The sequence below is a fragment of the Ustilago hordei genome (assembly GCF_900519145.1).
Source record: "Ustilago hordei strain Uho2 genome assembly, contig: UHO2_contig_03, whole genome shotgun sequence".
Lineage (NCBI taxonomy): Eukaryota > Fungi > Basidiomycota > Ustilaginomycetes > Ustilaginales > Ustilaginaceae > Ustilago > Ustilago hordei.
The window spans coordinates 2,128,777-2,154,531 of record NW_024545288.1 but is presented as its reverse complement, the minus strand read 5'-3'; the positions used below and the strand labels follow the sequence as shown (position 1 = coordinate 2,154,531).

At 54.4% G+C, this 25,755-nt stretch overlaps 10 protein-coding genes and 1 non-coding gene across 11 annotated transcripts; 3 read left to right on the top strand and 8 right to left on the bottom strand.

The window, feature by feature from the left end:
- Nucleotides 1–225: 225 nt before the first annotated feature.
- Nucleotides 226–3,603, bottom strand: UHO2_02232 (uncharacterized protein; the record flags this gene model as incomplete). The annotated part of the gene is made up of 1 exon (XM_041559669.1): nt 226–3,603. The coding sequence occupies one exon, from the start codon at nt 3,601–3,603 to the stop codon at nt 226–228; it is 3,378 nt and encodes a 1,125-aa protein (XP_041415603.1).
- Nucleotides 3,604–4,239: 636 nt separating this feature from the next.
- Nucleotides 4,240–5,538, bottom strand: UHO2_02231 (uncharacterized protein; the record flags this gene model as incomplete). Its single annotated transcript, XM_041559668.1, has 1 exon — nt 4,240–5,538. The coding sequence occupies one exon, from the start codon at nt 5,536–5,538 to the stop codon at nt 4,240–4,242; it is 1,299 nt and encodes a 432-aa protein (XP_041415602.1).
- Nucleotides 5,539–5,849: 311 nt separating this feature from the next.
- UHO2_02230 (uncharacterized protein) lies at nt 5,850–7,343 on the top strand (the record flags this gene model as incomplete). The annotated part of the gene is made up of 1 exon (XM_041559667.1): nt 5,850–7,343. The coding sequence occupies one exon, from the start codon at nt 5,850–5,852 to the stop codon at nt 7,341–7,343; it is 1,494 nt and encodes a 497-aa protein (XP_041415601.1).
- A 70-nt stretch (nt 7,344–7,413) lies between these two features.
- On the bottom strand, nt 7,414–11,406 carry UHO2_02229 (uncharacterized protein; the record flags this gene model as incomplete). The annotated part of the gene is made up of 1 exon (XM_041559666.1): nt 7,414–11,406. The coding sequence occupies one exon, from the start codon at nt 11,404–11,406 to the stop codon at nt 7,414–7,416; it is 3,993 nt and encodes a 1,330-aa protein (XP_041415600.1).
- A 313-nt stretch (nt 11,407–11,719) lies between these two features.
- Nucleotides 11,720–11,820, bottom strand: tRNA-Arg(TCG). Its single transcript has one exon. It is a non-coding gene; the product is annotated as a tRNA-Arg (tRNA).
- A 743-nt stretch (nt 11,821–12,563) lies between these two features.
- UHO2_02228 (uncharacterized protein) lies at nt 12,564–15,557 on the bottom strand (the record flags this gene model as incomplete). Its single annotated transcript, XM_041559665.1, has 1 exon — nt 12,564–15,557. The coding sequence occupies one exon, from the start codon at nt 15,555–15,557 to the stop codon at nt 12,564–12,566; it is 2,994 nt and encodes a 997-aa protein (XP_041415599.1).
- A 530-nt stretch (nt 15,558–16,087) lies between these two features.
- UHO2_02227 (uncharacterized protein) lies at nt 16,088–17,137 on the top strand (the record flags this gene model as incomplete). The annotated part of the gene is made up of 1 exon (XM_041559664.1): nt 16,088–17,137. The coding sequence occupies one exon, from the start codon at nt 16,088–16,090 to the stop codon at nt 17,135–17,137; it is 1,050 nt and encodes a 349-aa protein (XP_041415598.1).
- A 183-nt stretch (nt 17,138–17,320) lies between these two features.
- On the bottom strand, nt 17,321–18,331 carry UHO2_02226 (uncharacterized protein; the record flags this gene model as incomplete). The annotated part of the gene is made up of 1 exon (XM_041559663.1): nt 17,321–18,331. One exon carries the CDS (start codon nt 18,329–18,331, stop codon nt 17,321–17,323), a length of 1,011 nt encoding a protein of 336 aa, XP_041415597.1.
- A 253-nt stretch (nt 18,332–18,584) lies between these two features.
- On the bottom strand, nt 18,585–19,538 carry UHO2_02225 (putative ADP, ATP carrier protein (ADP/ATP translocase); the record flags this gene model as incomplete). Its single annotated transcript, XM_041559662.1, has 1 exon — nt 18,585–19,538. One exon carries the CDS (start codon nt 19,536–19,538, stop codon nt 18,585–18,587), a length of 954 nt encoding a protein of 317 aa, XP_041415596.1.
- Nucleotides 19,539–21,347: 1,809 nt separating this feature from the next.
- Nucleotides 21,348–22,024, bottom strand: UHO2_02224 (uncharacterized protein; the record flags this gene model as incomplete). The annotated part of the gene is made up of 2 exons (XM_041559661.1): nt 21,348–21,705; nt 21,810–22,024. 2 exons carry the CDS (start codon nt 22,022–22,024, stop codon nt 21,348–21,350), a joined length of 573 nt encoding a protein of 190 aa, XP_041415595.1.
- Nucleotides 22,025–22,936: 912 nt separating this feature from the next.
- UHO2_02223 (uncharacterized protein) lies at nt 22,937–25,726 on the top strand (the record flags this gene model as incomplete). The annotated part of the gene is made up of 1 exon (XM_041559660.1): nt 22,937–25,726. One exon carries the CDS (start codon nt 22,937–22,939, stop codon nt 25,724–25,726), a length of 2,790 nt encoding a protein of 929 aa, XP_041415594.1.
- Nucleotides 25,727–25,755: the final 29 nt, after the last annotated feature.

Genomic DNA, 25,755 nt, shown 5'->3' with positions numbered 1-25,755 from the left:
CTGTGTATTTCATACTCTCCCCTGTTACCGTTCAACACATGAACGACCACACCATCCCAAAGTCCTTTTATTGCATCACAGGACTCAAAAACACCCACTGCAAGCATCAGATGATCAAACGAAACTCTCACTTCGCGTGTGTACAAATTGCGTGCCATCGAGGTTTTGAAGAACCAGAATTGAAGCTTTCGTAACGATCAAGTGTACAAAGGCATCTGGGGGAAACTAGCCATGTTGCGACAGGTCGAAAGGTGTGATCCAGGTGGCTAGGTCTTCGTCAACGACCCTGCCGTCCGAGTTGCGCTTGGCAAGACGACGTTTGACTTTCGCTTTGAGCCGCTGACGTCTGCCCATGAGAATCCTGTCCTGCGCATCAAACGATCCGTTGGCAGCCAAACCGTTCTCGAGCATGTTGTAATCATTGAAGTCAAGCTCTTCGTCGTCATCATCTAGATCATCATCTTCGTCCGGATCCCGATGGAGGTCGGTCGAGCTAGAGTTCCGACCTCCACCCTGCGTACTCGAGCAAGGGTTTGCCAAGGTGAGCGACGTAGTAGAAGCCAGAGCGCCAGACTGGGTAGCTAAAGCGGTTCCAGCAGCTAGCATGGCCTTTTGCTTGCACACAAAGCCCTCGTCGTGTCTCTCGATGGCGTGGTGAAGATCGCGAGGCGAGTGACGAGCCGTCGAACCAGTGGAAGGACAAGCAGCACTGAAGGTGTGTGATGCATGAAGAAGCTGTGCGACCTGAACTAGCGCTACTGGCAACATGGGGGGTTGGCGTGGGAGCTGCACAAGCCTCCTGATAGAGCCTCTACTGGCGTACCAGGCATCCAGCCGTCTCGACTCGCGTTTGATCGTTTGGTATTCGTCCGACTTGAGCCACGCGTTAGCTTCACCAGAGGATGAGGACTTGGACGACGAAATAGGCAGCAGTGAGAGGCACAATGCCACATGGGCTGGACAAGGATGCTTGGGCATGACACCATTCTGAGCAGCTTTCGCGTACTCGGCCACACCATACCCCAAGTCCGTCCGTGTGGGCGTGATGAACTCCACTTCCACCCGCAACAAGCAACGTGCTCGTCGATCGCTTGCCGTAGCAACTTCTTCTGGCGCGGCTTCGACTCGACTGTTGCCGTACCAAGCGAGGGCCCGAAGCAAGCTCTTCCAGGACCGAGCTCGGATGGTGAAGAAGCAGCTAGGGGAGCTGTTTTGCATGTCACTGCCAGTAGACCCGGACGACGCTTTCATGATGTTGGCCAGCTCAATGGAAGCCGGAAAGAGGACCTTGCCTGTGGACGGCGAGGCAGTGGTAGAACAGGAGGAGCTCGATGCTGTTTTTGATGCAGACTGAGCAAAAGGCAAGCGACTCTTATCGAGCTTGGGCGCAAAGGGCAAGTCGCTGTGGCCAAACTCGATGCCTGCAAGTGCGCGCTGACCTCGTTGTTCTGAATTCAGCGAGACACTAGACTGGCTGAACCGCTTAGATGCGGGAGTGAACTGCGAACTTCCACGATCAGGAATCGACGGCGAGACCAAGCCCGTCGGTGGGGCGGGGGAAGAATCATCCCAGCTTGTAGGCAATGGAGATGCAAGAGGGGAGGTTGGTTCGTTCGAAAGAGAAGGGGTTTCTGAAAGACGTCCAAATCTCTGGCTGTGACCCGAGCTTGAGGAGGATGACCGCTGCCGAAGAACCGGTTGGTTGAGGCTCTGCAATGCGTGTGAATCGTACCGCTGCGACGAGACTTTCTCCGGTGGATATGCGTCGTAACGACCTTCGGATACGTTACTGGCTCGTGTGGATGGGCCAGCCTCACTCTCATCAAACTGCGACGTCGAACCAGCTGCTTGTCCATGCCCTTGCTCAGAGGACTGCGTATACGCAGGAGGAGGAGCCTCCTCGACAGTGTACAGGTTGACGGGCTGGATCGCAATGGGACGTGGGTCGAGCTTGGACGGTGAAATGGTAGGCGGATCAGTGCTGCCGCTCGCAGACGGAGCTTGCGGCAATGGCCTTCGAACTCGGTAGCTGGAAGGACCTGGCGAGTTGTTGGTTTGAGCATCGTCGAACGAAGCTTGGTGCATCTGTAGCGCAAGCTGGTAAGCCTCGTCATGGCCTGCAAATCGCCAGTACTCCGCGTCGAGGTTGCCAAACAAGCCAGCCTTGGACGATAATGACGAAGCTTGCTGCAGCGACGGCGCTAGTTCTGCTGGTGGCTGCGATGCCATTGCTGCCGCGGAAGGACCTGCCGTAGACGATGGCGTTGTAGGGCGGCTAATTGCATTTCTTTGATCAAGGAACTCGAGCAAAGAGCGCTCCGCACTTTCACGGCGTTCCCACTCTTCTTGCTGTTCTCGCAAACTGAGCTGCAGCGCTCCTCGTTCAGCTTCCTGCATCGCATCGAACTCCTGGCGTCTCTTCTTCTCCTGTGAAACGGAAGCAAGCTTGGCAGCTTCAAGCATTTCAGCTTCGAGCCGTGCGTCCTGTTCGCGCTGACGTAGAGCATATTGTCGTGACTCTTCAAGGAGCAAGTTTTCCTCCTGCGTCTTGCGCTGCAGTTGCATCTCCGCTTCGCGTCGGCTGTCCTCGATGGCTTGTTGCAAGAGCTGCTCTTCCTCCTGTGCGAGACGGCGTTGACGTTCGTTCTCTTCTGCTTTCAATGCAGCAATGCGATCGAGCTCAGCTTGCTCGCGAAGTTGACGTTGTCGGAGCTCCTCTTCCTGCTGAGCAGATTGCAAGGAAGCCTGGATTGCATCTTCGATTTCGGCACGACAGCCTGGACAATCGTCAAATTCGTGTGCTGGTCCATGTGATGCTGTTGGTGACGAATTGTGACCAGCTATTCGGTGCTGGAGTATTGCCGGACTGGTGCTCATTGGTTTATTCGGTGCAACAAGATACGTAGATGCGCTCGACATGGTTCGCTCTGCAGGTATCGGTGGTGTTGCAGAATGAAGAGGCTGCGGGACTGGGCTGATCATGGATGTGGGCCTCCGTGATGAAGACAGTTGAGGACTGCGATCAGAAGGGTATGCGGCCGATGGTGCACGGGCACCTGAGAACAGCGGATCTCCTGGCCCAAAGCTGAGCCTGGAAGCATTGTTGCGGTTCGAGTTTTGAGCGACAGACGGTGCCGGCGAAGCTAGGGATTGCTCTCTCCGTTCGTGTGGGTTCACTAGCTGCGTCTGTTCATGCGGATTTGGCAGGTCCCTCTGCTCGTAAGGATTTACTAGTCGTTGCGGTAGAGGTGACTGGGGCCGATGCGCTGACATGTGATTCAACGGCTCTTGTGGTTGTGGACTGAGTGGAACACTGGGGCTCTGCGGTCGGGCTTGGAAGATGGCTGGTCCTCTGGAAGAGGTTGGAGCAACGTGTATATAAGGGAATGAGATCGATGATGGTGTTGGTGAGGCCAAAGATTGTTGCAGGCGGTTGAGCTGAGGTGGGGGCAGTGCTGGTGCAGCCGTAGGCAGTGGTATGAACGCAATGTTGGCGTGCGAAGCTGACGAGGAGGATGCTACACCAGCTAATGTGTACGGATCATCCGACTGCCAGCCTTCTTGGCGGTAACTTCGCTGCTGGGGCTGTGTTGTAGGCCTCATCTTTATCTTATCGGTATTATTGCAACCTCTTCAACATGGCCTTGGAAGTCGTGGAATTCGTGTATGATGTATGCCAGTATTGTGCCAGTTCCGTTGCTTGGCGGAATTGAGCACTTCGATAATCAGCAGTCCGGCATGGAATGGCTAGTGATGTGAATGATTGACAAAAGTGTCGTCGGTTTTGCAGTTCCGAGTCGTCTCCGCCACGAAGCGGCAGTGTCGATGTGAGTCAGAGAAAGATGGACCCGAGGATCACGAGGATGTCAAGCGATGAAGCCAAGAGAGCAATGCTATCAAGGCTGTGCTTTCAGTCCCTGCCGGCGTCTGTGCATCTGAAACCACAATCAAGCTCCGGGAAAAATTAGGACATGTGGAGACGTCACCTCACCTCACACGTCGGCTGTCATGGCCGAAGAAGGTTAATGCTGACAAAGTTCTCGGGAAGCAATTGGTCTCGATCGAAGGCTGTGAAGCTCAGAGTAAGTCTGTCATTAAAGAGCACTAAGTTAATACAGCAATACGCAGGCCTTTTGTGTCCCTTGCAAAAAGCACACACGACCGAAGGAGAAGGCTGAAATACGGCTGTATACTGGACAGGGAGAGGATCCTCAATCATCACCTTGTTTGGTGTCATCTTCAGTTACCCTGCGGCGGAGGGTTCGGGTTGTCCAGCAAGATACCGATAGCACCCTCGACACTACCGCCAGCCATGAGCAGCGCTCTCACATTGGCTTGACCATCGTAAAAGCCCATCGACTGCATCTGCTCTAGTTGAGAAGAGAAACGCTCCTCGGGTGGCCTTGTGTCGCGCGAAGCCGCGCCTCCTGCTCCAGCCTCAAATCCACCAAGACCGCCAAGACCACCAAGGCCCCCAAGACCACCGAACCCACCTGCTCCTCCACCACCACCACCGAACATCTGTTGAAGGAACGAAGGATCTGCAAAGGGGTTTGGCGGGGCTGCACCGTCGCCGCCCGTGTTTCGGAGCCCGCTGAAATTGCCGCTGAAGTTGCCGGTGTTGCCCTGGCCGTTGTTGCGTCCACTAGTATTGTCGTTGCCATTGTCGTTACTGTTATTAGCGTTGCCTTCGTTGTTGCCGCCGCTTTCACCGAAAGCACCAGGAGGGGGCCATTGGCGATTACCGCCGTTGCCTCCACCGCCGGCTCCGAATCCGCCCAAGCCTCCCAAACCAGCCATGCCGCCCATACCAGCGCTCTCCATCAGCTGCGACATCTGAGCCATCCTCTGCATGGTTTCGGGGTTGGTGATCATCTCGCGGAACTGTTCTGAGTGCATCATCTCGCGCATCTGTGGTGCCATGCCTTGAAGCTGCGGGTTCATGGCAAGCATCTGGTCGATGAACTCGGGACGAGACATCATATCCTGCATCTGACGTTGCACCTCGGGATTCTGCATCAACCCCATCATCATGTTTGGATCGCGCGGGTTGAGGCCCATGCCACCAAATGCGCCTCCGCTCTCGTTGAGCAGTCTAGCCATGTGAGGGCCTGCATAATCAGCCCGGTTAAGCGCAGAAAGCGGATTGTTGGTGAAGTTCTGACCTGCAGAGAAGTTGGAAGGAACACCATGCGACTGTGACGAGGCAGCGTTGTTGGAACTGCCAGTGCTTGATGGTGCTGTTCCAGGTACCGATGGATTACCAGTTGTGGGTGCGGAACGAGCGGCTGACTTGACCATATGCACAGTGTTGCCGTCCTTGATCTTGTAGACCGAGAGGGTCTCCTCATCCTTGAGCACTTTACCGGCATAGATTAGTCGCTGCGAATCGGCAGGGACGTCAGGCTTCTGCTTCTCGATCGCCTCTTTGAGCTGTCGAACCGTCTGATCCGAGGTGATGTCAATGCTGAGCCTTAGCTCCGAGGGACCCTTGATGTTGATCTTGAGCGGTGACGCCGAGTCATTCGAGTCTGCCATGTTTGCTGTTGGCCTGTGTTGTTGCGAGTATGTAGGTGTAGGATTGATGACGATCTTGTCGGATGACTTGGATGATCGCGGGAAGAACGCAAGATCCGCTTTGACTGTGAACTGCGCAGTCCACGCATCCTTCACTGAGCTCCCGCTTCCCCGACAAAGGCCATGTGGAGTTTTCTGGTTCAGCTCAGCAAACACAAACTCTAACAGCTGTTGCCAAAAACAATATTGCTGGTGCTACGCGTGACCCCTGAGAAACTGCTCATTAACGCGACGCTTCCCAACACCATCACAAACCTATCCAACATGCGGTGATGGACGATCCCGCCCCGCCTTCAAGCAGACGCAAGGCGCGACTGCTATGGCGTAGCGATCTGGTCCTCCTCGATGGCACCCGCCTACCAGGACTAGCTATCGTCTCCTACGCCAATCCATTTGGCGGTCCAAGCAGCAACGATGGCGCGGGCAACAGCAAGATCCACGAGGATGAGGCCGACCTTTGCCTGGCGTTGGAGATGCTGCGCAACCAGCCTTTACGGATCTCATCCTTGATCACTGATCGTGGACTCGTAACGGAGCCAACGTCTGTCGCCTACAGTCACAAGCAGACTCAGACGCACTGGGTCGCAAGCGGAGATGTTCACATGTACATCGATCCGCACGAGCCCGTCACTTCGAGCTTCTTCCAGCGCATCTTTTGCTTCGATGCTGACTTTGTCGAGGATTTGGGCGCGAAGCGATCCGCGCAGGTGGTTATGGTCTCCCTTCAACCGTCTTTGCTAGCCCCTCTGGTCGACTCTGCCGCATCGGACCCTTTCGCCATTGTCAACACACCCACTGCTTCTCACTCCGAGTTCGCCATCTTTGCCCAACCAATGCCCACGTCAGATCATGACGGCAATACTTCCATGCCCATTCGTCTCGTTCTCGGCCGCAAAATCACCGTTCATGCAAGAAGGATAGCCGCAGGTATCGCTAGCAAAGAGCTTTCGCGATCGCGCAGCTTTCACAGACAGCAGAGCATCGGCTCGCAAAGTCTCCATGATGTATTCAGTCAAGCAGGCTTGTCGCTTCCAGCGTTCGGCGGTGTTCCCACTCTGGCATCGAACACAGCACCTCGCCCGGATGACCCACTTCCACGTGGCTCGATATCAGCGCTCCTACAAGCTCGATCGAAACGTAAACCTTCGCACACGGAACGTCACCGAGGTGCTGAGCCCGCCCCGACAGCTAGCTTGACACCAATCGCTTCAGCAGGCACACATACGCCAGGTCGAAGAGGCGAGAAGCGTCGCTTGAACTCAGATCGAAAGATTGCAGGCAGTCCAAGTCTCAAAGAGGCTCTAGACGACGAAGAAGACGTCAAGCCTCTCCTCTCGCCAACAAAAGCTATCAAGCAACGAGCCGATTGCATTCTATCCGAATTGCCTCGACTGAATCTCGGCAAGCAGCCAATGAGAGCCATTGTTGCTCCGGCTCGAAGCGGAACTCAGCTACTCGACGTCAAGCCGGTCAAAACGGAGTCTGTTTCGCCAAAGCCCTTCCTGGTCGATTCCAATATTCAGCGAGATGAAAGCGTCGAAAAAACGAACCGCAACATCATCAAGAAGATCGTTCACACTCTGCTAGTCCGCGAGCACGGCCTCACCAAGTCTGACGCAGACTACATCGCAACTTACAACCAGACATGTTCAGGTACTTGGTGCACATTCCGCAACATCGCAACTGTCAAACCGCTCGCTAAGGATGCTGTGGAAAATGTTGTTCGCATTCATCTATCATTGTACTTGTATTCTAGCCAATCTTAAACAGAACATCGAAGCCGACAAGACAGACGACTCGGAAAAATCTGTGACAGATACGTTGAGGAATCGAAGTTCATGTCGCAGTCGCAGAAGCGGAGACTTCGCGGTGACGATCCTCCAGCTGTTCAATCTCCTGCTTAAGCTTGTTGACATCTTCCTGGTTCTGAGTGAGGAACCGGTTCTCCATCTTGGAATTTTGCAGGTCGCGACGGGTGTTCTCGAGCTCATCACGTTCAGCACGACATTCGGCCAAGAGCTCATGATACTGGTTGGTTAGGAAAGCCACCTTCTCAGTGTGAGCAGCGTGAAGACGTTCCAGATCGCTCATCTCCTGGTTCTCCTTGCCTTGCCCGTCGAGCAAGCTGGCAGCGGTGGTAGCAGTGTTGGCGGCAAGCTTGGAAGCATTGAGCGCCAGCTCCTTGTTGGCAGCTTCGAGGGCTCGTTCCGCCTCGTCTAGCTTGTCTTGAAGATCCATGAGCTTTTTGAGATCCTGCAGACCCTTCTCGCGGAAGGGAACGAGTGCCTCCTCATGCTTTTGTGTGAGCTGACCGACCTCTTCGACGTGCTTCTGCATCAGAGCCTCCTTGTCAGCCGTGTGTTGCAACGAGATGGCGTCAAGCTGCTCGGCGAATGCAGTCTGTGATTGATTGTGCGCGTTGCGGACTTCTTCCAGCTCCTGCTCCAATTGTTCGATCTTCGTTCGCAGAGAAGCAGTCTCGGTCGAGCTGGCAGCAGCTGAGTCCGAGACAGCTCGCTTGACTTCATCCTTGGCTGAGGCGAGCTCTGCTTCAAGCGCTTTGACACGTGCTTCGCTAGCCTCTTTCTCGGTTTGCAACTGAGCACACGTATCCTTGATCTTCTTGAGATCGCCTTGTGCGGCGCTAAGCTCCATTTGAACGCGCTTGAGGTTACCAGCGTGTCGCTGGTCAGCTTCGGACAACGCTGTGGCATGACTTACCTTGACTGCCTCCAATTCATCAGCGTGAGATTTGCGCATCTGCTCGACCGTCTTGGACGACTGCTCCTTGAGGCTCTGCAGATCGGTCGAGTGATTGTCACCAGCTTCGGCTCGTGCCTTCTCGAAAGCGTCCATGACCTTCTGGTCGTGCTCCGCTTTGACCTCGGCAACTTGAGCAGCATATTTGGCTTCCTGACCTGCAAGTTGTGCCTTGACCTGTTCGAGAGTCTGCTGCAACTCCTTGACACGCTTTTCAGCGGCATCGTTGCGAGAAGCAAGTTCAGAAGCGTGCTCGTCACGCGTCTGCGAAAGCGTAGTCTCGTGTGCAGTTGCCAGGGTGGACAGCTCTTGAGCATGTCGCGACGCGTCCGCAGCTCGAGCCTCTTCAAGAGCAGACTCGTGCTCCTTTTGCAACGCAGCGCGGGTCTTCTCCTCGACCTCACGTCGGACCGCATCGAGTTCACTTGCCTTCTCCTCATCGTGCTTGGACTTGGCTTCTTCCAGTGCGCGCTCGAGTGCCTTAGCGTGCTCCACCGAGAGCTCACAACGTGCGTTGCTGACAGCATCTTCCAGAACGGCTGCATGCTTCTGCTCCGCTTCAGCACGGGCTTGTTCGATCGCCTGGGTGAGCAACTCGCCGTGCTGGGTCTCGCTCGCGGCTCGCTCTTGCTGCTGGTCTTGCTTGGCCTTCGCGAGAGCCGCCGCCTCTGCCGATGCCACAGCTTCAGCTAGCTTCGATTCGAAGGTGGTTGCATTGCTCTTGATCTGGTCTTGGAGCTCCTGGTTGCGTTGTTGCAGCTCGGCGAGTTCCGAAACCTGCTTTTGGAGTTCCTCATTCTGTTTCTTGAGAGTCTTCAGCTCAGAAGCCTGCTCCTGAAGCTCGCCGTTCTGCTGTTTGAGGGAGATGAGTTCGTCTGCCTGCTTCTTCAGCTCCTCGTTCTCCTTCTTCAAGGCGACAAGCTCTTCAGCCTGCTCTTGCAACTCCTCGTTGCTCTTCTTCAGCGCAATGAGCTCGGCCTCCTTGTCGGCCAAGCTCGAATCACCTTGTTCACCAGCTGCGCTTGCTTCAGAGGCCTTCTTCTGCGCATCCTGCAACTGTGCCTTGATTTCGTCGAGCTCAGCCTGCAGCTTGTCGCTCTGGGAAACCAACGCTGCTTCCTTGTCGCTGGCCTCTTTGGCAGCAGCAGTAGCGGCAGCAATCGCGGACTCGTGAGCCTGGCGCTGTTCAGCGAGCTCCTCCGATGCAATATCGCCATCGCTGACCTTCTGCTCATGCTGGAAAGACAATTTCTCGATCTGCTTCTGGAGCTCGGCCATGCTGCTCTTTGCGGCCTCGGCTTCCTCGCGAGCTTGCTTGGAGTTGAGCTCGTGTTCTTCGATCTTGTTGAGACTTGCGTCGAGCTGCTGTTTCAAGTCTGCGAGGGCTGCAGCCTGAATTTGATCGCCCTCCTTGGTGCTTTTATTTTGAGCAGCCGAGGCGCTATCCAGTGCCGAACGTGCCTCTGTCAGCTTCGACTCCAGGTCGTCGATCTTGCTCTGCGCAGCTGCGATGGCTTCCTCCTTCTCAGCCAAAGCCGAATCTTGCTGGGATGCTTGGTCGGAGCGCTGCTTATCCTTCGAGCCAATTTGGGCCTTGAGTTGCTCGATCTCAGCTTCAAGCTCTTGGATGCGATCTGAGGAGTCTGCGGTCGGTTCAGCGTCGTCCTTGGCCTCGGCCAACTTGGCTTCTGCAGCAGAGAGACTGACAGTCTTGGCCTGCAGCTCTTCGTCCTTAGTCTCCAGGTCGCTCTTGAGTTGGTCAAGCTGGTCGCTCTGCTCAGCAAGTTCGGCCTCGAGCTTGGCCACCTTGTCTTGCAGGTCCTTCACCGCAGACATCGCGGAAGCTCCGCCCGGCGCAAGGCTTCTACGAGCGGCGGCAGCAGCAGTGGCGGAGGAAGCAGCGGCGGTGGTCGCACCTGCCCGTGCTGTGGGAGCCAAGCTGGATCGTGCCACCGACGCGGGTCGAGCAGCTGCTCCCGTGTTGCTTGTGCCGTTGCTCGTTATAGAGGCACGTCGAGCAGCAGCGGTAGTGGAGGTGGCAGCACCACCCGATGAGGCGCTTGAGCCAGCCACCGAAGCCCCCTTTGCTGCAAGGGAAGTGGCGGGCGCAGCAGCACTCGACGACACGGGCGGCCTTCGGGCAGCGGCCGCGGTTGTGGTCGCGGCAGCAGAGGCAGCTCCAACAGGCCTACGCACGGCGGCAGTGCCAGTGGAAGCGGTCGATGCGGTAGTTGAAGCGGCTCCAACCGGCCTGCGTGCAGTAGTAGCGCCAGTTGCGCTCACCGTTGAGCGAGCAGGCGAGGCAGGCACCATAGAAACTCGTCGAGCTGCTGCTGTGGCTGCGATTCCGGTCGCTGCGGTTCTAGCGGCTGTACCTGCTGTGGAAGGTCTAGCTGCGGTGGTGCCTGCTCGTGCTATGCCACTGGTTGCGGTTGTACTGCTTGGAGCCAAGCTGGCTCGGGCAGTGACTCCTGGGCGAGCGGTGACCGTGCCTGCCGTGGTCGTGCCGGGTCTGGAGGCGGTTGTGGCAGCAGAGGAGCTTCTGGGTGCGGTCACACTTGGTCGTGCTGCATCACCTGGACGAGCTGCACCCGTCGCAGCAGTGGTGGTGGTCGATGGTCTGGCGGTAGGGGCGCCTATCACGGAGGGTCGGGTTCCGGGCACGGCTCGACGAGCTGCGGTTGCAGAGGTAGCGGCTGCACCAACAGGACGACGTGCAGTGATTGGCGTCGCGCCGACTTTGCCAGCAGCAGGACGTGTAGGTGTTGCGGTAGGCGTCGATTGGGCTGTGCCCTTCGCTTCCTCGACCTCTGCTGCATCTTCTTGGTTGTTCTTGATGTCATCTTCGGGCTCGTCAGCTTGTTCTACGGCTTCTTCGTCTGCTACAAGCTCCCCACCTTCCTTTTCAGAGGATGTGTGGTCACTCTCGGCAACAGCGCCGTCTAAGGACACCTCGCCGTCAGCAGGTGATTGCTCTAGCTGATCACTGCCTTCGTGTTCCTCGGGCATGGTGTCGTCAATGTGTTCAGCGCCGTCGATGTCGTTGTTGTACTCTTCGGCGTCCGACATGCTTGAAGATGCCAATTGCTGTTGAGGAGAAGGGATGAGAAGGGTACTGATGATGGTGTAGGGACTCAAGGGACCGCGCAGGGAGGGAGACAAGAGGTTTAAGCCCAAGCTGTTGCTTGTTCCGAGACACAGGACTGTGCATGCGTGTGTTCACCTGAACGTGTGTGTGTGTCTTTGTCTCTTTCTATGCAACTCGCATGTGATTTCCGAGAAGTGTCACTTTCGAAGTCACACGCGCGTTGAGTTGTTCCCTGTGGAAGCAGGGTTTTTCACCATAAGTAACAGAACAAGTGCAAAAATTTCATATAAAAAAAGAGTCCTACGGGGATTGAACCCGCGACCTGCAGAATACCCTCAAGGCATCTTCGAATTAGAGAACCGAAGTCTGCCGCTCTACTGCTGAGCTAAAGACCCTTTCTTGGACCTTTAAGAGCAAATTATAATTATATATTTATATACGTTTTCTTCGCACGGTAGACTATGGTGTCGGAAGCAGCAAAAGAAGAGGCTTGCAGGTCTAAAAGATTTTTTGCTTCTCTTGTGCTTCTTTGTTTTATTTTTATTTATTTTTATTTTTATTTTTATTTTTATTTTTTATTTTTTATTTTTCTTCTTCTTTTTCCTTTTTTCCGGATGTCAAGACAGCTGTCTCTCTTGATCACTCTATATCTTCCTTCCACCATCACCGTCCAGTCCATCAAGCAACCATTCTTATCGAATGCCTTCATCGTCGACCTGATTGTTTGTGGCTATTCCTTGTTCAGCCTTCTGCGCCGTCAACATTCTCTCGCACCCATCACACCACCACGTCGATCTGTCTCTGTTTCTTCCCCTCTCTCCTTCCGATCCCTCAGCTTCAGCTGCCCTTATAATAGAGTCCATTCGATGGCATCCACATCTTATGTGACGGGACAACCTGGGCTACAGCAGCGAATCATCACGGCATATCGTCGTTGCATCAACCTTGTCATAACTATCCGGCTCGTCCTCCTTCAGTGGATGACTCGGCTGAAAGACCTGGAACATCTCTTCACTCTTTATTATCAACTTCTACGCGCGGTTTGTAAGCGCTACGATTGCAATTAGAGATGGCTGCCAACAGTGCAGGACATGGACAACTTCCCATATCAGTGTGTGCTTAGACTATCTTAGTGGGATTAAATATCAACCTCGAGTGATTGGACTTGCATTTTGACAAGATACAGAGCTCGGGCAAGCGCCTGTGCATTTGCTAGTGCGGGATGCTTCTCTGCTGGGTTGCCGTGAGCAAGCTGTTGCTGTGCGATGGGATGAACCACTGCTGCACTTGCCGCAGTAGAGCCGGACGAGGTCGCATTGGATCCCTGCGCTTGCGTTGTTGGAAATCCAGACATGAATGGCCACTGAAAATTCAAAGGATCTCCATTGCCATTTCTATTTGGTCCACGATCATTCTCTCCACCCGGGCTACCCTGATGCCTTCTTCGCTCTGCATCTTCTCCAGCTGTCTCTTGCAGTTGGGCATCCGAGGCAGTTCGCTTGATCCCGACAGATCGCTGAGGGTTCTGGCTGATGCCATACTCTCCAGCAGCCGAGTGGAAAGAGTGACTGGTGATACGGAACATGTAAAGCTGTACAAACTTCTCCGTCGTCTCCAACAATGACTCTGCTTCTTTGGCCATGAGGAACGTCTCCCTACGCTGAATCAGCAGCAGAAGCAATCCAGCAGCATGGCCAAGCAACCAGTGATAGAACTGTGGCAGATACAAGAGCTTTTCGCCAAACTCAGTGGTTGCAAGCTTTAACGCGAAAAGGGCTGAATGTTTGGCGGTGGAGATCGTACGAAGCTGAGCAATGGCCAGACGGGAGAATTTGGGCGAATTGGCGTTGGAGGCGACCTTGAGTGCATGCTGAGTCTCGTTCAAGATGTCGAGCTCCGGATCCAGAGGGTGGGAAGCAAGGAAGGTACGAGAGAGATGATAGAGCAGAGACAGGTCGATCGACTCAAGTGAGCTGTCTGACAGGTCAGAGTACTGTGAAGTCAGCAAACGCCATCGATTCAGCTCTTCCAACCACTCTCGCCAACGCTCTGCCAGATGAGATGCATCGAACAGCCTGGAGTCCTTGGATCCCGAGTTTGCTGGCTGTTGTTCGGAGGGTGTTGACTTGTTGGAAGCCACGGTAGCACGTGCTGAGCGGTGCAGGTCTTGAGCAGCAAGCAGGATCGACATCATGCGTGCATGCGCAACCAGCTGCCGGTCTGAAGCGACAGAGCCAATACCGCCTGCTGGGTCGCTTGAAGCCGGCAGCGCGGTTGAAGAAGTGGACAGTGTTGAGCCGGGTGTGCCATCGACAGCACTGAATGCTTCCCTCTTTGCTGCTCCGTCTCCATTGGCGAGATTGCTAGCCAGCTCTGCGCTATGGCTGCTTGCATTGAGCAGACCCAGACAGTAGTGAGCCGGCTGACTCTCAGGGAACAAGCTGGGCTTGTCGTTGATGACGGCCTGTTGCGCTTCTGTGATGTACGACATAAGCCAGATCCGCAGCTTGCCGACGAGGTCAATCTGTCGGAACGGCGGGAGGATGGTCATCCACTCTCCAAGGGTCTGTGCAGAGCGGACTTCAAAGTGCTCGAGGTAGCCTATGGCCCAATAGCGAGCCAAGCGCGCAATCGAGAGTGCGGTCTGGCCACCAAGCCACGACGCTGCGATGCAGGCGCCTGTAATTTCTTCGACACCGATGCCGAGTTCTGGATCGAGAGGAGCGTGGCGATCGATCGACTGGTCCAGAAGCAAGGGCGAAGAGAAAGCTTCGTGGCGAATGCGCTCGAAGAGTTGGCGTGAGTTGGGCTCGTGCATGGATGAGACCATAAGAATGCATGCGATGATGAGCGGTGTCATCTCTTCTGATGCTGGATAGGCGGGGAAGCCAAAGCAATGAGGCTGCAAGTACCGTGCAAAGAACTTGAAGAGGTGACGAGCTTGATCCATAGACACAAGGCCCATAGAAATGACTGTGAGTCGAGGGTCGTTGCGTCCGATGTAGTGAGATGGTTTCGCATAGGGTGACGCGGAGTGAGCACGTGATGCTAGCGACCGTGACTTGGCGTCTGCAAGGTTGTTGTAGGGTTGGTGAGCAGCATAGATCATGGAGGACGGACGGCTCTGCCCGGGCTCCAAAATAGGCGCAGGTTGATGGGGTGGTGGCTGCGGTGGGCGACGAGGGCCCGAGGCGGTCCGAGACGCAACAGCGGGATTGCGGTGCGAGGTTGCAAGATGAGGGGCGGGGGCGTGGGCCGACGGCGGGAAAGCCACGGCTTCGGAAAACTGATCGTAATGTACCGAAGACGGAGGCAGTGGCGGCGGTGGTAGATGAGAATTGTGCAACGGTCGGAAGGATTGTGAGGCCGAAGACGGAGACCGGTAAGGACGATGGGCCGACATCGGACCGGATGACGAAGGTGAGGAGGCGGAGCGAAGATGGGGATCACCCGGACTGAGAAGGCCAGCAGCACCATCGAAGCCCAAATACGTGGTGGACGAAGGTCTTCCGTGTGATCCAGATGCGTGGTGAGGTAGTATGGGCTCTGGCGGTGGTGGGGAAACATGTTCGGCATTCGGTGCAGACTGATATGGATGTGCTTGCCAGGGATGCCTTAGAGTCCCTCTTGCAGATGGCAGAGGCGGCCGGTAGAGACTAGCAGGATGATGTGACTTGCGCGGTGAAGGAGCGGATATGGGAGAGCTGGTCGAGGCCGTTGTGTCTGATCGCCTTTGGTCCAGCTGCTGCTGCTGCTGTTGTACGAGCCATTCCACGCTTTCGCCGAGCTTGCTAAGAACCTCATCAGTACGTTCTCGCCAGGTCTCATCATCTGCTCGAAGTCGGAACTTGCACTGAGCTTCCTGATTGGTGTCCTTGCACCGCTTGCAAGGAGGAGCGCCATCGTGGATGCACTTGACCTTGGAACGTCGACACAGTACGCAGGCCTTTTGAGGCTTCACTTCGATGGGTGGCAGTGATGATAGTGAGGAGAAGGAAGCATCTCGATTGACGTTGACAGAGCTTGATGAGCCAGGAGGGTCAATGTATTTGGCCGGTGATGCAGCGGAAGCGGGTGATGTCGATTGTGCAGAATCCAAGCGCGATGCTGACGCTTTAGTTTTGGGCGGCATTGTTCACCGCTAGCGAACAGGAGACGCACGATGAAGAGAGAGAACGGCTGCCAAGCCCGAGAACCTTGATTGTTGGCAGGGTGGGAGAATAGTCGAAAGAAGCTAGGCGAGCAGATCAGCTGTATGACATGGTGCCGTGATGAAGCAAGGACGATGCAGTTGCTTGATGTCTCGTCATCGTACCAAATGAAATGATGCAGTTCCGATCCGGAGAAGCCGGAACAGTTGAGTGTCAGTCGACCCTGACTCGGCTGCTTTGCCGGAAAGCTCAACAAGCGCTTCTGGAACTCACTTTTCTTTTTCTTTTTCTTTTTTCTTTTTCTTTTTTCTTTTTCTTTTTTCTTTTTCTTTTTTCTTTTTCTTTTTTCTTTTTCTTTTTCTTTTTTTGGCTTAAGCGCAACTGTAACACATTGGACAGCTTTTCGGAGTCATGTGGAGTTCATTGACTCACTTCTTCTCCGTTCTTGACTCTGCTTCATCACTGCGTCACAACACACACACACACATACACACACCTTCACATGCCCTAAATGAGCGGACCAAGCGGCAAGAGTCTTCGACTCAGCTTCAAAGGCGACAAACCAAAGAAGCGCAAGCGAAGCGGAGAAAAGTACAGCAACGGCGAATCTTCATCGAGCTCTCAAAAGCGTAAAGCTGGCCGAGACGTAACTTCGGATGTCGAAGAGGTCGGTGGAGACGAGCAAGCATGGGTCGCTGTCGAGTCAGAGCTTGACCTCACTGGTCCATGTTTCATCTTTCGGAAGGCGTTGAGGGAGCTGACTGCTCCTTTTCATTGCGTCGCCTTTCAACCAAGCCTGCAAAGTGTCGAAGCAGCTACGATCCTTCCAGGGTCCGACGCAATTACGACCGATGAGGATCGAGTGACGCTATTGGCTTCCAACCCAAAACTCGCGGAGGAGCTCGAGGATGCTGAGATTGTACCATCAGCTGAATCGTCTGGCATCGACACTGCTACAATAACGCCGCAGTCAGTGTATCAAGTATGGGTAGCTACCAAGGTGCCAGGCAGCTCTTCCCCAGCACACTTCACTTTCAAGAGCGCCGAGGGCAAGTTCTTGGGAGCTGACAAAATCGGCTCGCTGCAAGCATCAATGGCGGCGAGAGGTCCGCAGGAGGAGTGGACGCTGGAAAGGTCGCTGGATGCATCGGGCCAAGTAAAGTGGTCGCTGCGGTCTGTACATAATCGATATCTCGCTTTAGATCAGGTGGCTGGAGGCAAGACGGTGGTTAGAGCAGATGCTGATAGCACGCAAGATGAGACAGCTCAATGGGCTCTTCGGGTACAATGGAAGCATCGACATGCTGCTCGTCACTCGGCTCAGTCGACGGGCTCATATCGCTCAAAAGCAAACGATCCAACGGTGGTCGCACTCAATGCACGCGATCAAGTCTTGGTTCAAGAGCTCGAGACCTTCCGTTCTCGAGCGGGCTCGCAGTATCTTCCCTCTGACTATGCATCAAGCTTGTCAAAGGAAGAGAGAAGAGCACTCCGGAAAGCGCAGAAAAAAGGTCGACTCGCCGAAGAGATGCTCGATCGGCGCAGTAAGATGAAAAGGTAAGCACAACGCGAGAAGGACGTGCAACACTGACTTTCCAACTGTGACTAACCATCACACACCTTCCGCCTCCGTTTGCGACCACTCTCACGTCAACAGCGACAAGTATGCTTGAACATTTCGATACCCATCGAAATCATAATCATTTCTTTGAAGCGTTGTAGTATACAGTGTGTCCACTCTGTGTCATAAGGCTACTTGCGGCAGAGTGACCGTCGTCAAATCCACACTGATGCTGCCGGAACTGAGTTCTCTCGCGAAGGCTGATGGCTTGACTGAGTCAATTCGAGTGAGTCGGCTTCGGAAAGTCTTGGTCAATGCTTCACGAAGATGCTCGACACCTCCTTCGCTGCTGAGGCGTTCAGGCACTGAGAATGCAAGCAGCTCCATCTTGTCAGTGTGATGAGACCACGTGACTCTGTACAGCATCAGCGGCTGCGAGCCGAGGCAATTCGTTGGTGAAGCTGAAAAGCTAGCCTCTTCAGTCGGCTTTCCCTTGAGCTTCAGCGGTCTCACTTCGTTGTGGTATTCCTCTACATCTTGGCTGGGCGAGACTTTATGGAGACAATATACAGCACCGTATTCGAGCAGCAGGCCGGCAAGCGCCACACCGACTAGCTGAAACTCTTCGGTGTCGATCCGAGCCTGGTCTGGTTGAAAAATGACGAGCGCATTCCCGGGGCCCTCCCTCTGAACAGCTTCGGATATTGCCTCGATGAGCTGGGTTGTGTGGGTATCAGGAGTTGTAGCGGTCGGTGCGTTGTGTTGGGGAGTAGATCTTGCGTCCACCCATAAGACGGGATAGCTCTGGCTCTGTTGTAGAGATCTCTCCTTCAGACTTGCAACGTCGTTCCAGAGGCTGTCTCTTGTGCTGACAATGAACGTTTGCGATGTCGCTGCATGATATAGAAGCCGAACCTCTCGCAGGGCCTCGCTCTCGTCATGAGCCTGCTTGCTGAGAGAGTCGAGCGCCTCACTGATGGCAGATGCTTGAGCCGCGGACAAGCTGAGCGCGTCCACCAGAGCAGCTCTTCGAAGCCCATGCCCGACCAAAAGCACCTGCAATGCGATCTGGCTGCATCCTGAACGAGGTGGCTTGACCTTTCTCCGACCTGACGCCGACTGGAAGGCCACCACCGAGATGTGTTGGGCCAGCTCAACGACCGCCTCACTCTCGAGCAGCCGATGCTTTGACATGGCCCGAGTTGACGGCTTGATGGTGGCAAGAAAGTAAGAACTTCGATGCCATTTCCTTGCCCGACATCCTGATATCTCGCTCACTTCTCATCTTGGACTATGATACTTTCACATTTGGTTGGCACAGATGTTGGCGGCACACATCAACGGGGAGCAGATCTAAAAGGCTGAATTTTATTCCATGCTGAGGGACATGCACAGAAGGGGTAGGTAAAAGAGATAGACGGTAGGAAAGAGAAATCAAAGGGGCTGTTTAGCCAGAGCCGCCCTTGTAGACCTTGCCGAACATGATCTCCTGGAGCTTGTCGTAACCGGAGAGCACACCGGCACCAGCGATACCACGGAGAATGTTGGCACCGGCACCCTTGAAGAGCGACGAGACGCCCTCGACGGCAACAATGGAGCGACCAGCGTCGAACATGTTCTTGTAGTGAACCTTGCCACCGGAGGTCATCATCATTCGTCGTCGGATGGTGTCGAGAGGGTAAGAAGCAAGACCAGCACCAGTGGTAACACCCCAACCGAGCAAGAACGAGGCAAGGAAGTTGTTCGAGAGGTTACCAGTGAGGAGGACGGGCTTAAGCGAGTCGTACATTCCGAAGTAGAGACCACGGTAGACAATGATACCGACGACCGAGGGAACGAAACCACGGTAGAGACCGGCGATACCGTCCGAGGCGATCGTCTTGCGGTAGACGTCGACGAGACCGTTGAACTGACGGTCTCCTCCGCCCTTGGCAGCGGACTTGGCGTCGTTGGCAAGACGGGTACGGGCGTAATCGAGGGAGTAGACGAAGAGAAGGGACGAGGCACCGGCAGCACCACCAGAGGCAAGGTTGGCGGTGAGCGACTTCCAGTAAGGAGCAGTCTTGGGGACAGCGAAGAGGGACTTGAAGAAGTCCTTGAAGGCGAAGTTAAGAGCCTGGGTGGGGAAGTAACGAATGACGTTAGCAGTGTTACCACGCCAGAGCGAAACCAGACCCTCCTGCTGGTAGGTGCGAACGAAGCAGTCGCCGATACCCTTGTAAGGGGCGGCAAGACGGCCCTGCTTGATCATCTCATCCTGATTCTGGATAAGGAGCTTGATTCGCTCAATGGGGGCGGCAGCGGTCTTGGAGACAGCGGCGGAGACACCACCCATGAGGAAGTCAGTGGCGAAACCACTGACGGTCTTTTTGGTCTTAGCGGGGTCGGCAACGGTACCCATTTTGACTGGTGGGGGTAAGGAGTGAAAGCAAGTAGAGAAGGGAAAGCAGGTTAGCTGCTGTTAACGTCGAGACAAACTAGTGCCACAATTCTCGAACCACATTTCTCGGAACAGACAGAGCACAGTGCTGGTAGCAGATCAAAGCCACGTCCTGAGCTCAACCTCGATCGAGGACGATCGAAAGTGTAGATCATGACACGACGAAGGATCAAGGCCAACTACGATAAGCACAAGAGCGGCAATCAATCATGCGCAAAGCCAGAGGAGTGATCAGGAGAAGAAAGGCTTGCCCTTGTCCTGAGCGTGCTAGTGGACATGGACCATGATTGTTGGCACTTGTCTACAGAGCCTGGCTAACGCCAGGTCGATGATCTCGACGATGACGACGACGACGACGACGAAGCAGCTCGATGCAGCGATGCTATCGACGATCAACCGTTGATGCTCCAAACCGAGAAGGATTGCGGATTGAAAAAGGGGCTGCAGCTGATGCTTACCTTGACTACGGTATGAGAGGTGGTAGGTAGGTGGGGAGGAAGGAGGAAGGGGACCGAAGAAAGGTATTTTTGAAGGGCTAGCGCGAGGGCGAAGACGAGATGAAGGCGAGATTCCAGCCAGAAGAGCGAACAACGAAGAAGCGACGGTTGATTGGGCGTTCAGACTCTGTTTGAATTGCGCGATAGCGACAGGCACACACACACACACACCTATCTCTACCTCTCTCTTTCTCTCTCTTTCTCTCTCTCTTCTCTCTCACGCAGAGGAGCGTCCAAGCGTGAATTTGTTCTCAGGCCAGCCAAAAAGGAAGAAACACCAAGAAGAAAGAAAAAGCAAAATTTCGAATTCCAACAGACTGGCGATGCGCCGAAAACCCAACCAGATCGCGCCGAGTAAGGAAGAGACCGGAGCAAGCCAAAAGTTCGATTTGCAGCTGGCGCTGCGTGTTGCCAAGCTGGCCATCGTTGTCGTCGACAACTTCCAGCTTCCAATCTGAAAGAAGTAGAGTTGCTGTCGGGCATGTGGCAGCTCTCAATTGAGACCCTGGTCAAGGGAAGAGTTCGTTCTCTTTTGCCGTCACTGATGTTTCCGTTAATTTTGCATTGTTAGCCTTGAGTCGTTCGTGAGCTTGCCTATAGAGTGTTGTACCATTACCATTATGCTGTGAACAGCCCAAGGCCGCACTGACCGGTACCACAATCCTGCACGGTGCACCGACCGACCGACAAGGGTCAAGCCCACTGAAGCGAGAAGAAAAACTTTTTCCCTGCCGCTCGCCTGTGTGTGTCTTTGGTGTTGTGGGGTCCTGGCGTGAATCCACGAGATGCAGCGAAGAGAGAGAGAGAGAGAGAGAGAGAGAGAGCATGGGAGAGGCTTTTCCACGCGCCCACAGTGATTTCTTCCACTGTTGCTGCTGCTGCTGCTGCACCGGCCTCTTCGGAAGAAATCGAAGACCTGGCGCGAGAAGACAGCCAAAGCCAAGGTGAATACAGATTTTGCGGAACTGAATTCAAGTTGACGAGAAAGAGGTTGGAACTCAAATTGAAAGATTCAAGTCATTTTGGATCCAAGCGCAGTCTTCCGGTCCATTCCTTCCGTACTGTATGGTAGACAGAGCAGCAGTGTTGCTTTGCGGCTTTCTCGTTCGGGTCCGAAACACACACACATACAAGGCTAGGACCGATCTTTAATATCGGGAAGAGTGCTCCCCAGGGTATCTCGATTAGCGTTTCCTATCCCAAAACTGACATCTTTGGCTGGCTTCGCTTTGAAGTCACAGAGCGGGACGTGTCGACAGGCTGCAGGGTCAAGTCATCTCTTCGAAGAGCCGCTATTAGACGAAGAGGCATTCAATGAGGAACCAAAGATTCTCTCGCGCGCTAAGCGGTACTCTTCCTGACGTTGCTCGACCGTCTTACGCTCTTGGGATGCCGAGTTGGACATATGAGTTGAAGATCCGTCACTGCGCATACCTGGCATCGCCTCCTTGGGTCGCTGAAGTATGCGAGGTGGTGCCGCTGCTATTGTCACACCTGCCTGTGGTCGTGAAGAAGAAGCAGATGTTTGCTGGTTGTTGTTAGTGTGCAGACGTGATCCATACGCTGCGCCCGGTAAGCTACGACCATGACCAGACGCTACGACTGGGATGGCTGCTGGGGCTTGCAAATTGCTGCAATCGTCGTCCATTTCCATCGTTCGAGAAGGTGAGACGAGTGATACAGCGTCAGCGTGGGAGTGTTTCAGTGTCAAATTAGAGGTTGAGCCGATACTCACGCTTCCGTCCATTGATCCTTGGTTGTTCGGAAAACGTCTACTTGCTTCATATCTGGCTTGTTCGAGTCAGAGACATCGTCGTCATCGCTGCTTTCAGCATCCCAGTCATCGAGCACATCGTCCTCCTGTTGGCGTTGACGAGCTACGACACCTGGTTTGGACGGCTTGAACTTGATCGTGGCAACGATCTCATCTTCACCTACTGAGGAAACCATCTGTAACTGGATCCTGTTGCAGTTCGAGGATACCGCGGTGTCTCTCGATAACGTCCAACCTCTCACGCTTCCTGAGGCGCTCGCTCGTGTTGTCGTTGCTCGTTCAAAGGTTACTCGCCGAAGCCTACAATTCGAGCATTGGCCATGCGATGCACCTTGTCGCACACTTCGACGTTCGTTGAAGGTCGCTTTTCGTGTTGCTATTTGTGCCGCTTTTCGTCTGTCTGGAGGGTCGGTCGCCAAACAGAGGTTTTAAGGTGCGAGGGGAGGAGGCGACAACCCTAGATGCGAGAGAGACCCTGAACTCCGAGTTCCGAATTGGTTTGAAGTATTGTTTTGGAAATTCGACTTTTTGCGCCTCTATTTCAGTCTCGCATTTTAGGCTCATTTTTCCTCTTCTTTTTTTTTTTCTTTCTTTCTTTCTTTTTTTTCTTTCCCCCTCTGATTTCTGGCGTGGGCTGAACTCAAGTCTGAGTGTGGAGGCTGCAGGCTGAGCTCAAGGTGACTGCGCTTCCCAAATGCGCCCAGACCGCGCCACCTTTTCGCTCAACACACACACCAACAGGTCTGCTATCAACCCCCTTCATCATCATCGTCGCAACGAATTATCTCGATCGGGAGAATCTGAGCAGTCTCGGTCGACTGCGACGAGCATCAGGGTGAGACGACAGCAAGTCTGACAGGTGCAAGGCCTATTCACACAGATTCTCTTTCACCGCTAAGCTCTCCAACTCCAGCGCTTGAACTCGAAGCTGCATTAAGGACTGGACGAACACGAGGCGACGTCCCGGGTGACTCGATTAGACTAAATCGTGTCTATAGCGCATATATGCAACATCATTCACGGAGTTTATATCAGACCTTTGACAGGGCTCTTGTAGCACCTCTGCGCAGGATCAAACACCAGACAGCATGACCGACCAGTTCCATCCCGGCGGCGGCCATCATTTCAACGGATTCCAACCACACCCAGCATCAGCATACACCTACTCAGACGAACAACACTCCCTGCCATCGATTGACTTCAGCGCTTGGCAAGCCTACTTCAGCGGTGTTACAGAAACCCAGCCCAGTGGATCCCACCAGAACCACTTTGATGGATCGCCGCAAGCTTATTTTGGCGGATCACCGCAAGGCTACTTTAACGGATCGTCGCAAACCTCCTTCGGAGGATGTCCTCAAGCTTACTTTGCAGTAGCCGGGAGCTCGTGCTCACCGAATCGGTTTGAAAGTTCGGGTGCAGCTTGCTCATTGAACGCTAACGCCCATCAGAATCACGCAAGTCCAAGACCTTCAGAAACCAGCGTGTCTGGTCTAGATCCAGTCAGCGACTTCGGCTTCGCATCCAGCAGCAGCTACAACCGCAACCAGCACGATGTCAACGGCTTCAGCGACGCAGAATTGTATCAGTCTCCGCCGTGGTATCCTGGCATGCCGCAACACCATTCGTCTAGCCATTCATACGCAGCATCCACATCACAGTCTCCCGAGAATTCACATCACCGTCAATCCCGCAGCAGTCCATCCGAAACTCAGCAGCGGAAAGATGATGCAGCCCACCGAAGCGCCGAGGTAGAGCGTCGCAACAGACTAAGGGGAGAGGAGAAGGAGCGCAGAAAGGTGGCAATACAGAAGCAAGTCGATGATGGCATCAAAGCTTTCAAGCTCGAGAAGGAACGCGAAACGGCCCGCTTAGAAACGTATCGCGATGCTTGCCGAAAGTGGCTGTCTGAACCACAGCCTTCTCAGACAACCTCGTCTGCCGAACCTTCAGGTGAAGCTGTGGACGTATATGCGGCCCTTGGGCGTCAGCTTCGAGGTTTCTGGCGGGACTCAAGACCATCCCCATCACGGCAAACACAGCGCGACGAGGTGATTGTCGACGTTCAGCGTGCGATCAATCGCAAGTGGCCTGGCCAGGGGCTCAGAGTGGCAGCGTTCGGTTCCAGCGTGACGGGCCTCGCCACCGAGTCGTCTGATTTGGACCTGGTCTTGCTCGACCCTACGCGTCCTTACGGGGTCGGTGCCCCTTCCGAGCTGTGCCGTCAACCCAACAGCTTTGTCCGTCATTCCAGCGGGATGCCAGAATGGTACAACACTCACCAAGTTGCTAGCGCGATCAAAGCTTCCAGCAAGTTCCGCAACGTTGTCTCCATTAGCGGTGCCAGCGTTCCTATTGTCAAGATGATCCATGGAAAGTATGACATTCCTTCCGATATCAACATCAATGAGCGCTTCGGTCTCTTCAACTCTCAGCTTATCTGCGCCTACGCCGACCTGCAACCCGACATCGTACGTCCACTGATCTTCTTTTTGAAGCACTGGTACTCTCAACGCGAGTTGAACGATCCAGCCGGAAAGCGCGGCTCGATGACGTTCAGCAGCTACACTATCGCACTTATGGCGTTGCAGGTGCTTCAGATCGAAGGACTGCTGCCCAACTTGCAAAGTACAGATCTACTCAACCGAATAAATGTCCGACCCAACTTCCTCTATTCCCGACCAAAGCGACCCAGGCGGCGCGGGAATGGTCGACACGACCTAATACAGGAGACAGTTACACCACCACAGAAGTACAATGTCGCATTCGCGTCCAGCCAGATCGACGTCGAGCAATACAGGAAAAGGGCGATCGAGATTTCCAACAGCGACGCTTTGGCGACAACTGAAGGTACGCAGGCATCAAGCACAGACCGAGTTCTTGGTAAGGCGCTTGCCTCCTTCGTGCGCTTCTATGCAACTCTGGATCGTCGCTCGCAAGTCATCTCAGTGGTCAATGGCGCACCGTCACAACGCAAACGCAGCTCGCAAGGGCACCACGTACTTTTCGACTCTGCTAGCGAGGACGAAGCTGAGATCAACGGGAACGAGCGAGAGGAAGAGGTTGCTTTCGAGTCTCACCAGAGCGCGTCTAGAGATGCCGAAGGACGTGCGGCTGTGCGTGCCGAACAGGCAGATGTGTGGGAGGGCGATGAATTGGTTGTCCAAGATCCATTTATCACCGACCGCAACACTTCGCGAAACATCAAGGCTAATTCCATCGAGAGATGGCAAGGCGAGATGAAGCGTGCTATTCACTTGCTGGGTCTCGACAGGTTCGACAAGGAAGCGACTGTGCAGTCGGTCAAAATCCCGCTGGTTCTCGACCTTTGCATCCCGCAGACAGTGCTAGACGACTTGGAAGCTACCGGACGACAACAAGCGAACGAGGTTACATCATCAGCAGCAGCTCCAAATGAGCCTTGGCGCATCGAAGAAGAAACAGCAGCCGCAGAGAAGAAAATCGCTCGGCAAGCGGCTGAAGCATTGCGCAAAGAGAAGAAGAAGAATGCAAGGAGAGCCAGGAGTCACAACGCTCGACTGTTGCAAAAAGAGGCAGCCATGGTGGAGGATATGATTGATGGCATCGAGACTGGCCGGATCACTGGAATGATGACGGGGGATGATCGACATGAGATATGGCGCTTGAGGGCCGACAACAGCAACAATGGTACAGTCCAGAAGCCGACGCCGATCCCGTTTACCTTCAGCGTAGCTAAGTCGCCCGAGAAATTTGCGGCTCAAGCGATGGCGGCTGGCGACGCGACACTTAGCCCTACTTCGTCTGTTGGCACCAGCAAGACAGACGGCTCATCCTCTTCTGAAGACATCGACCTTGTAGCTCTACGTCTGAAGCGGGACACACTCACCGCCGAGGCATAGCACAAACAGCATTCCATGAATCGAAACAT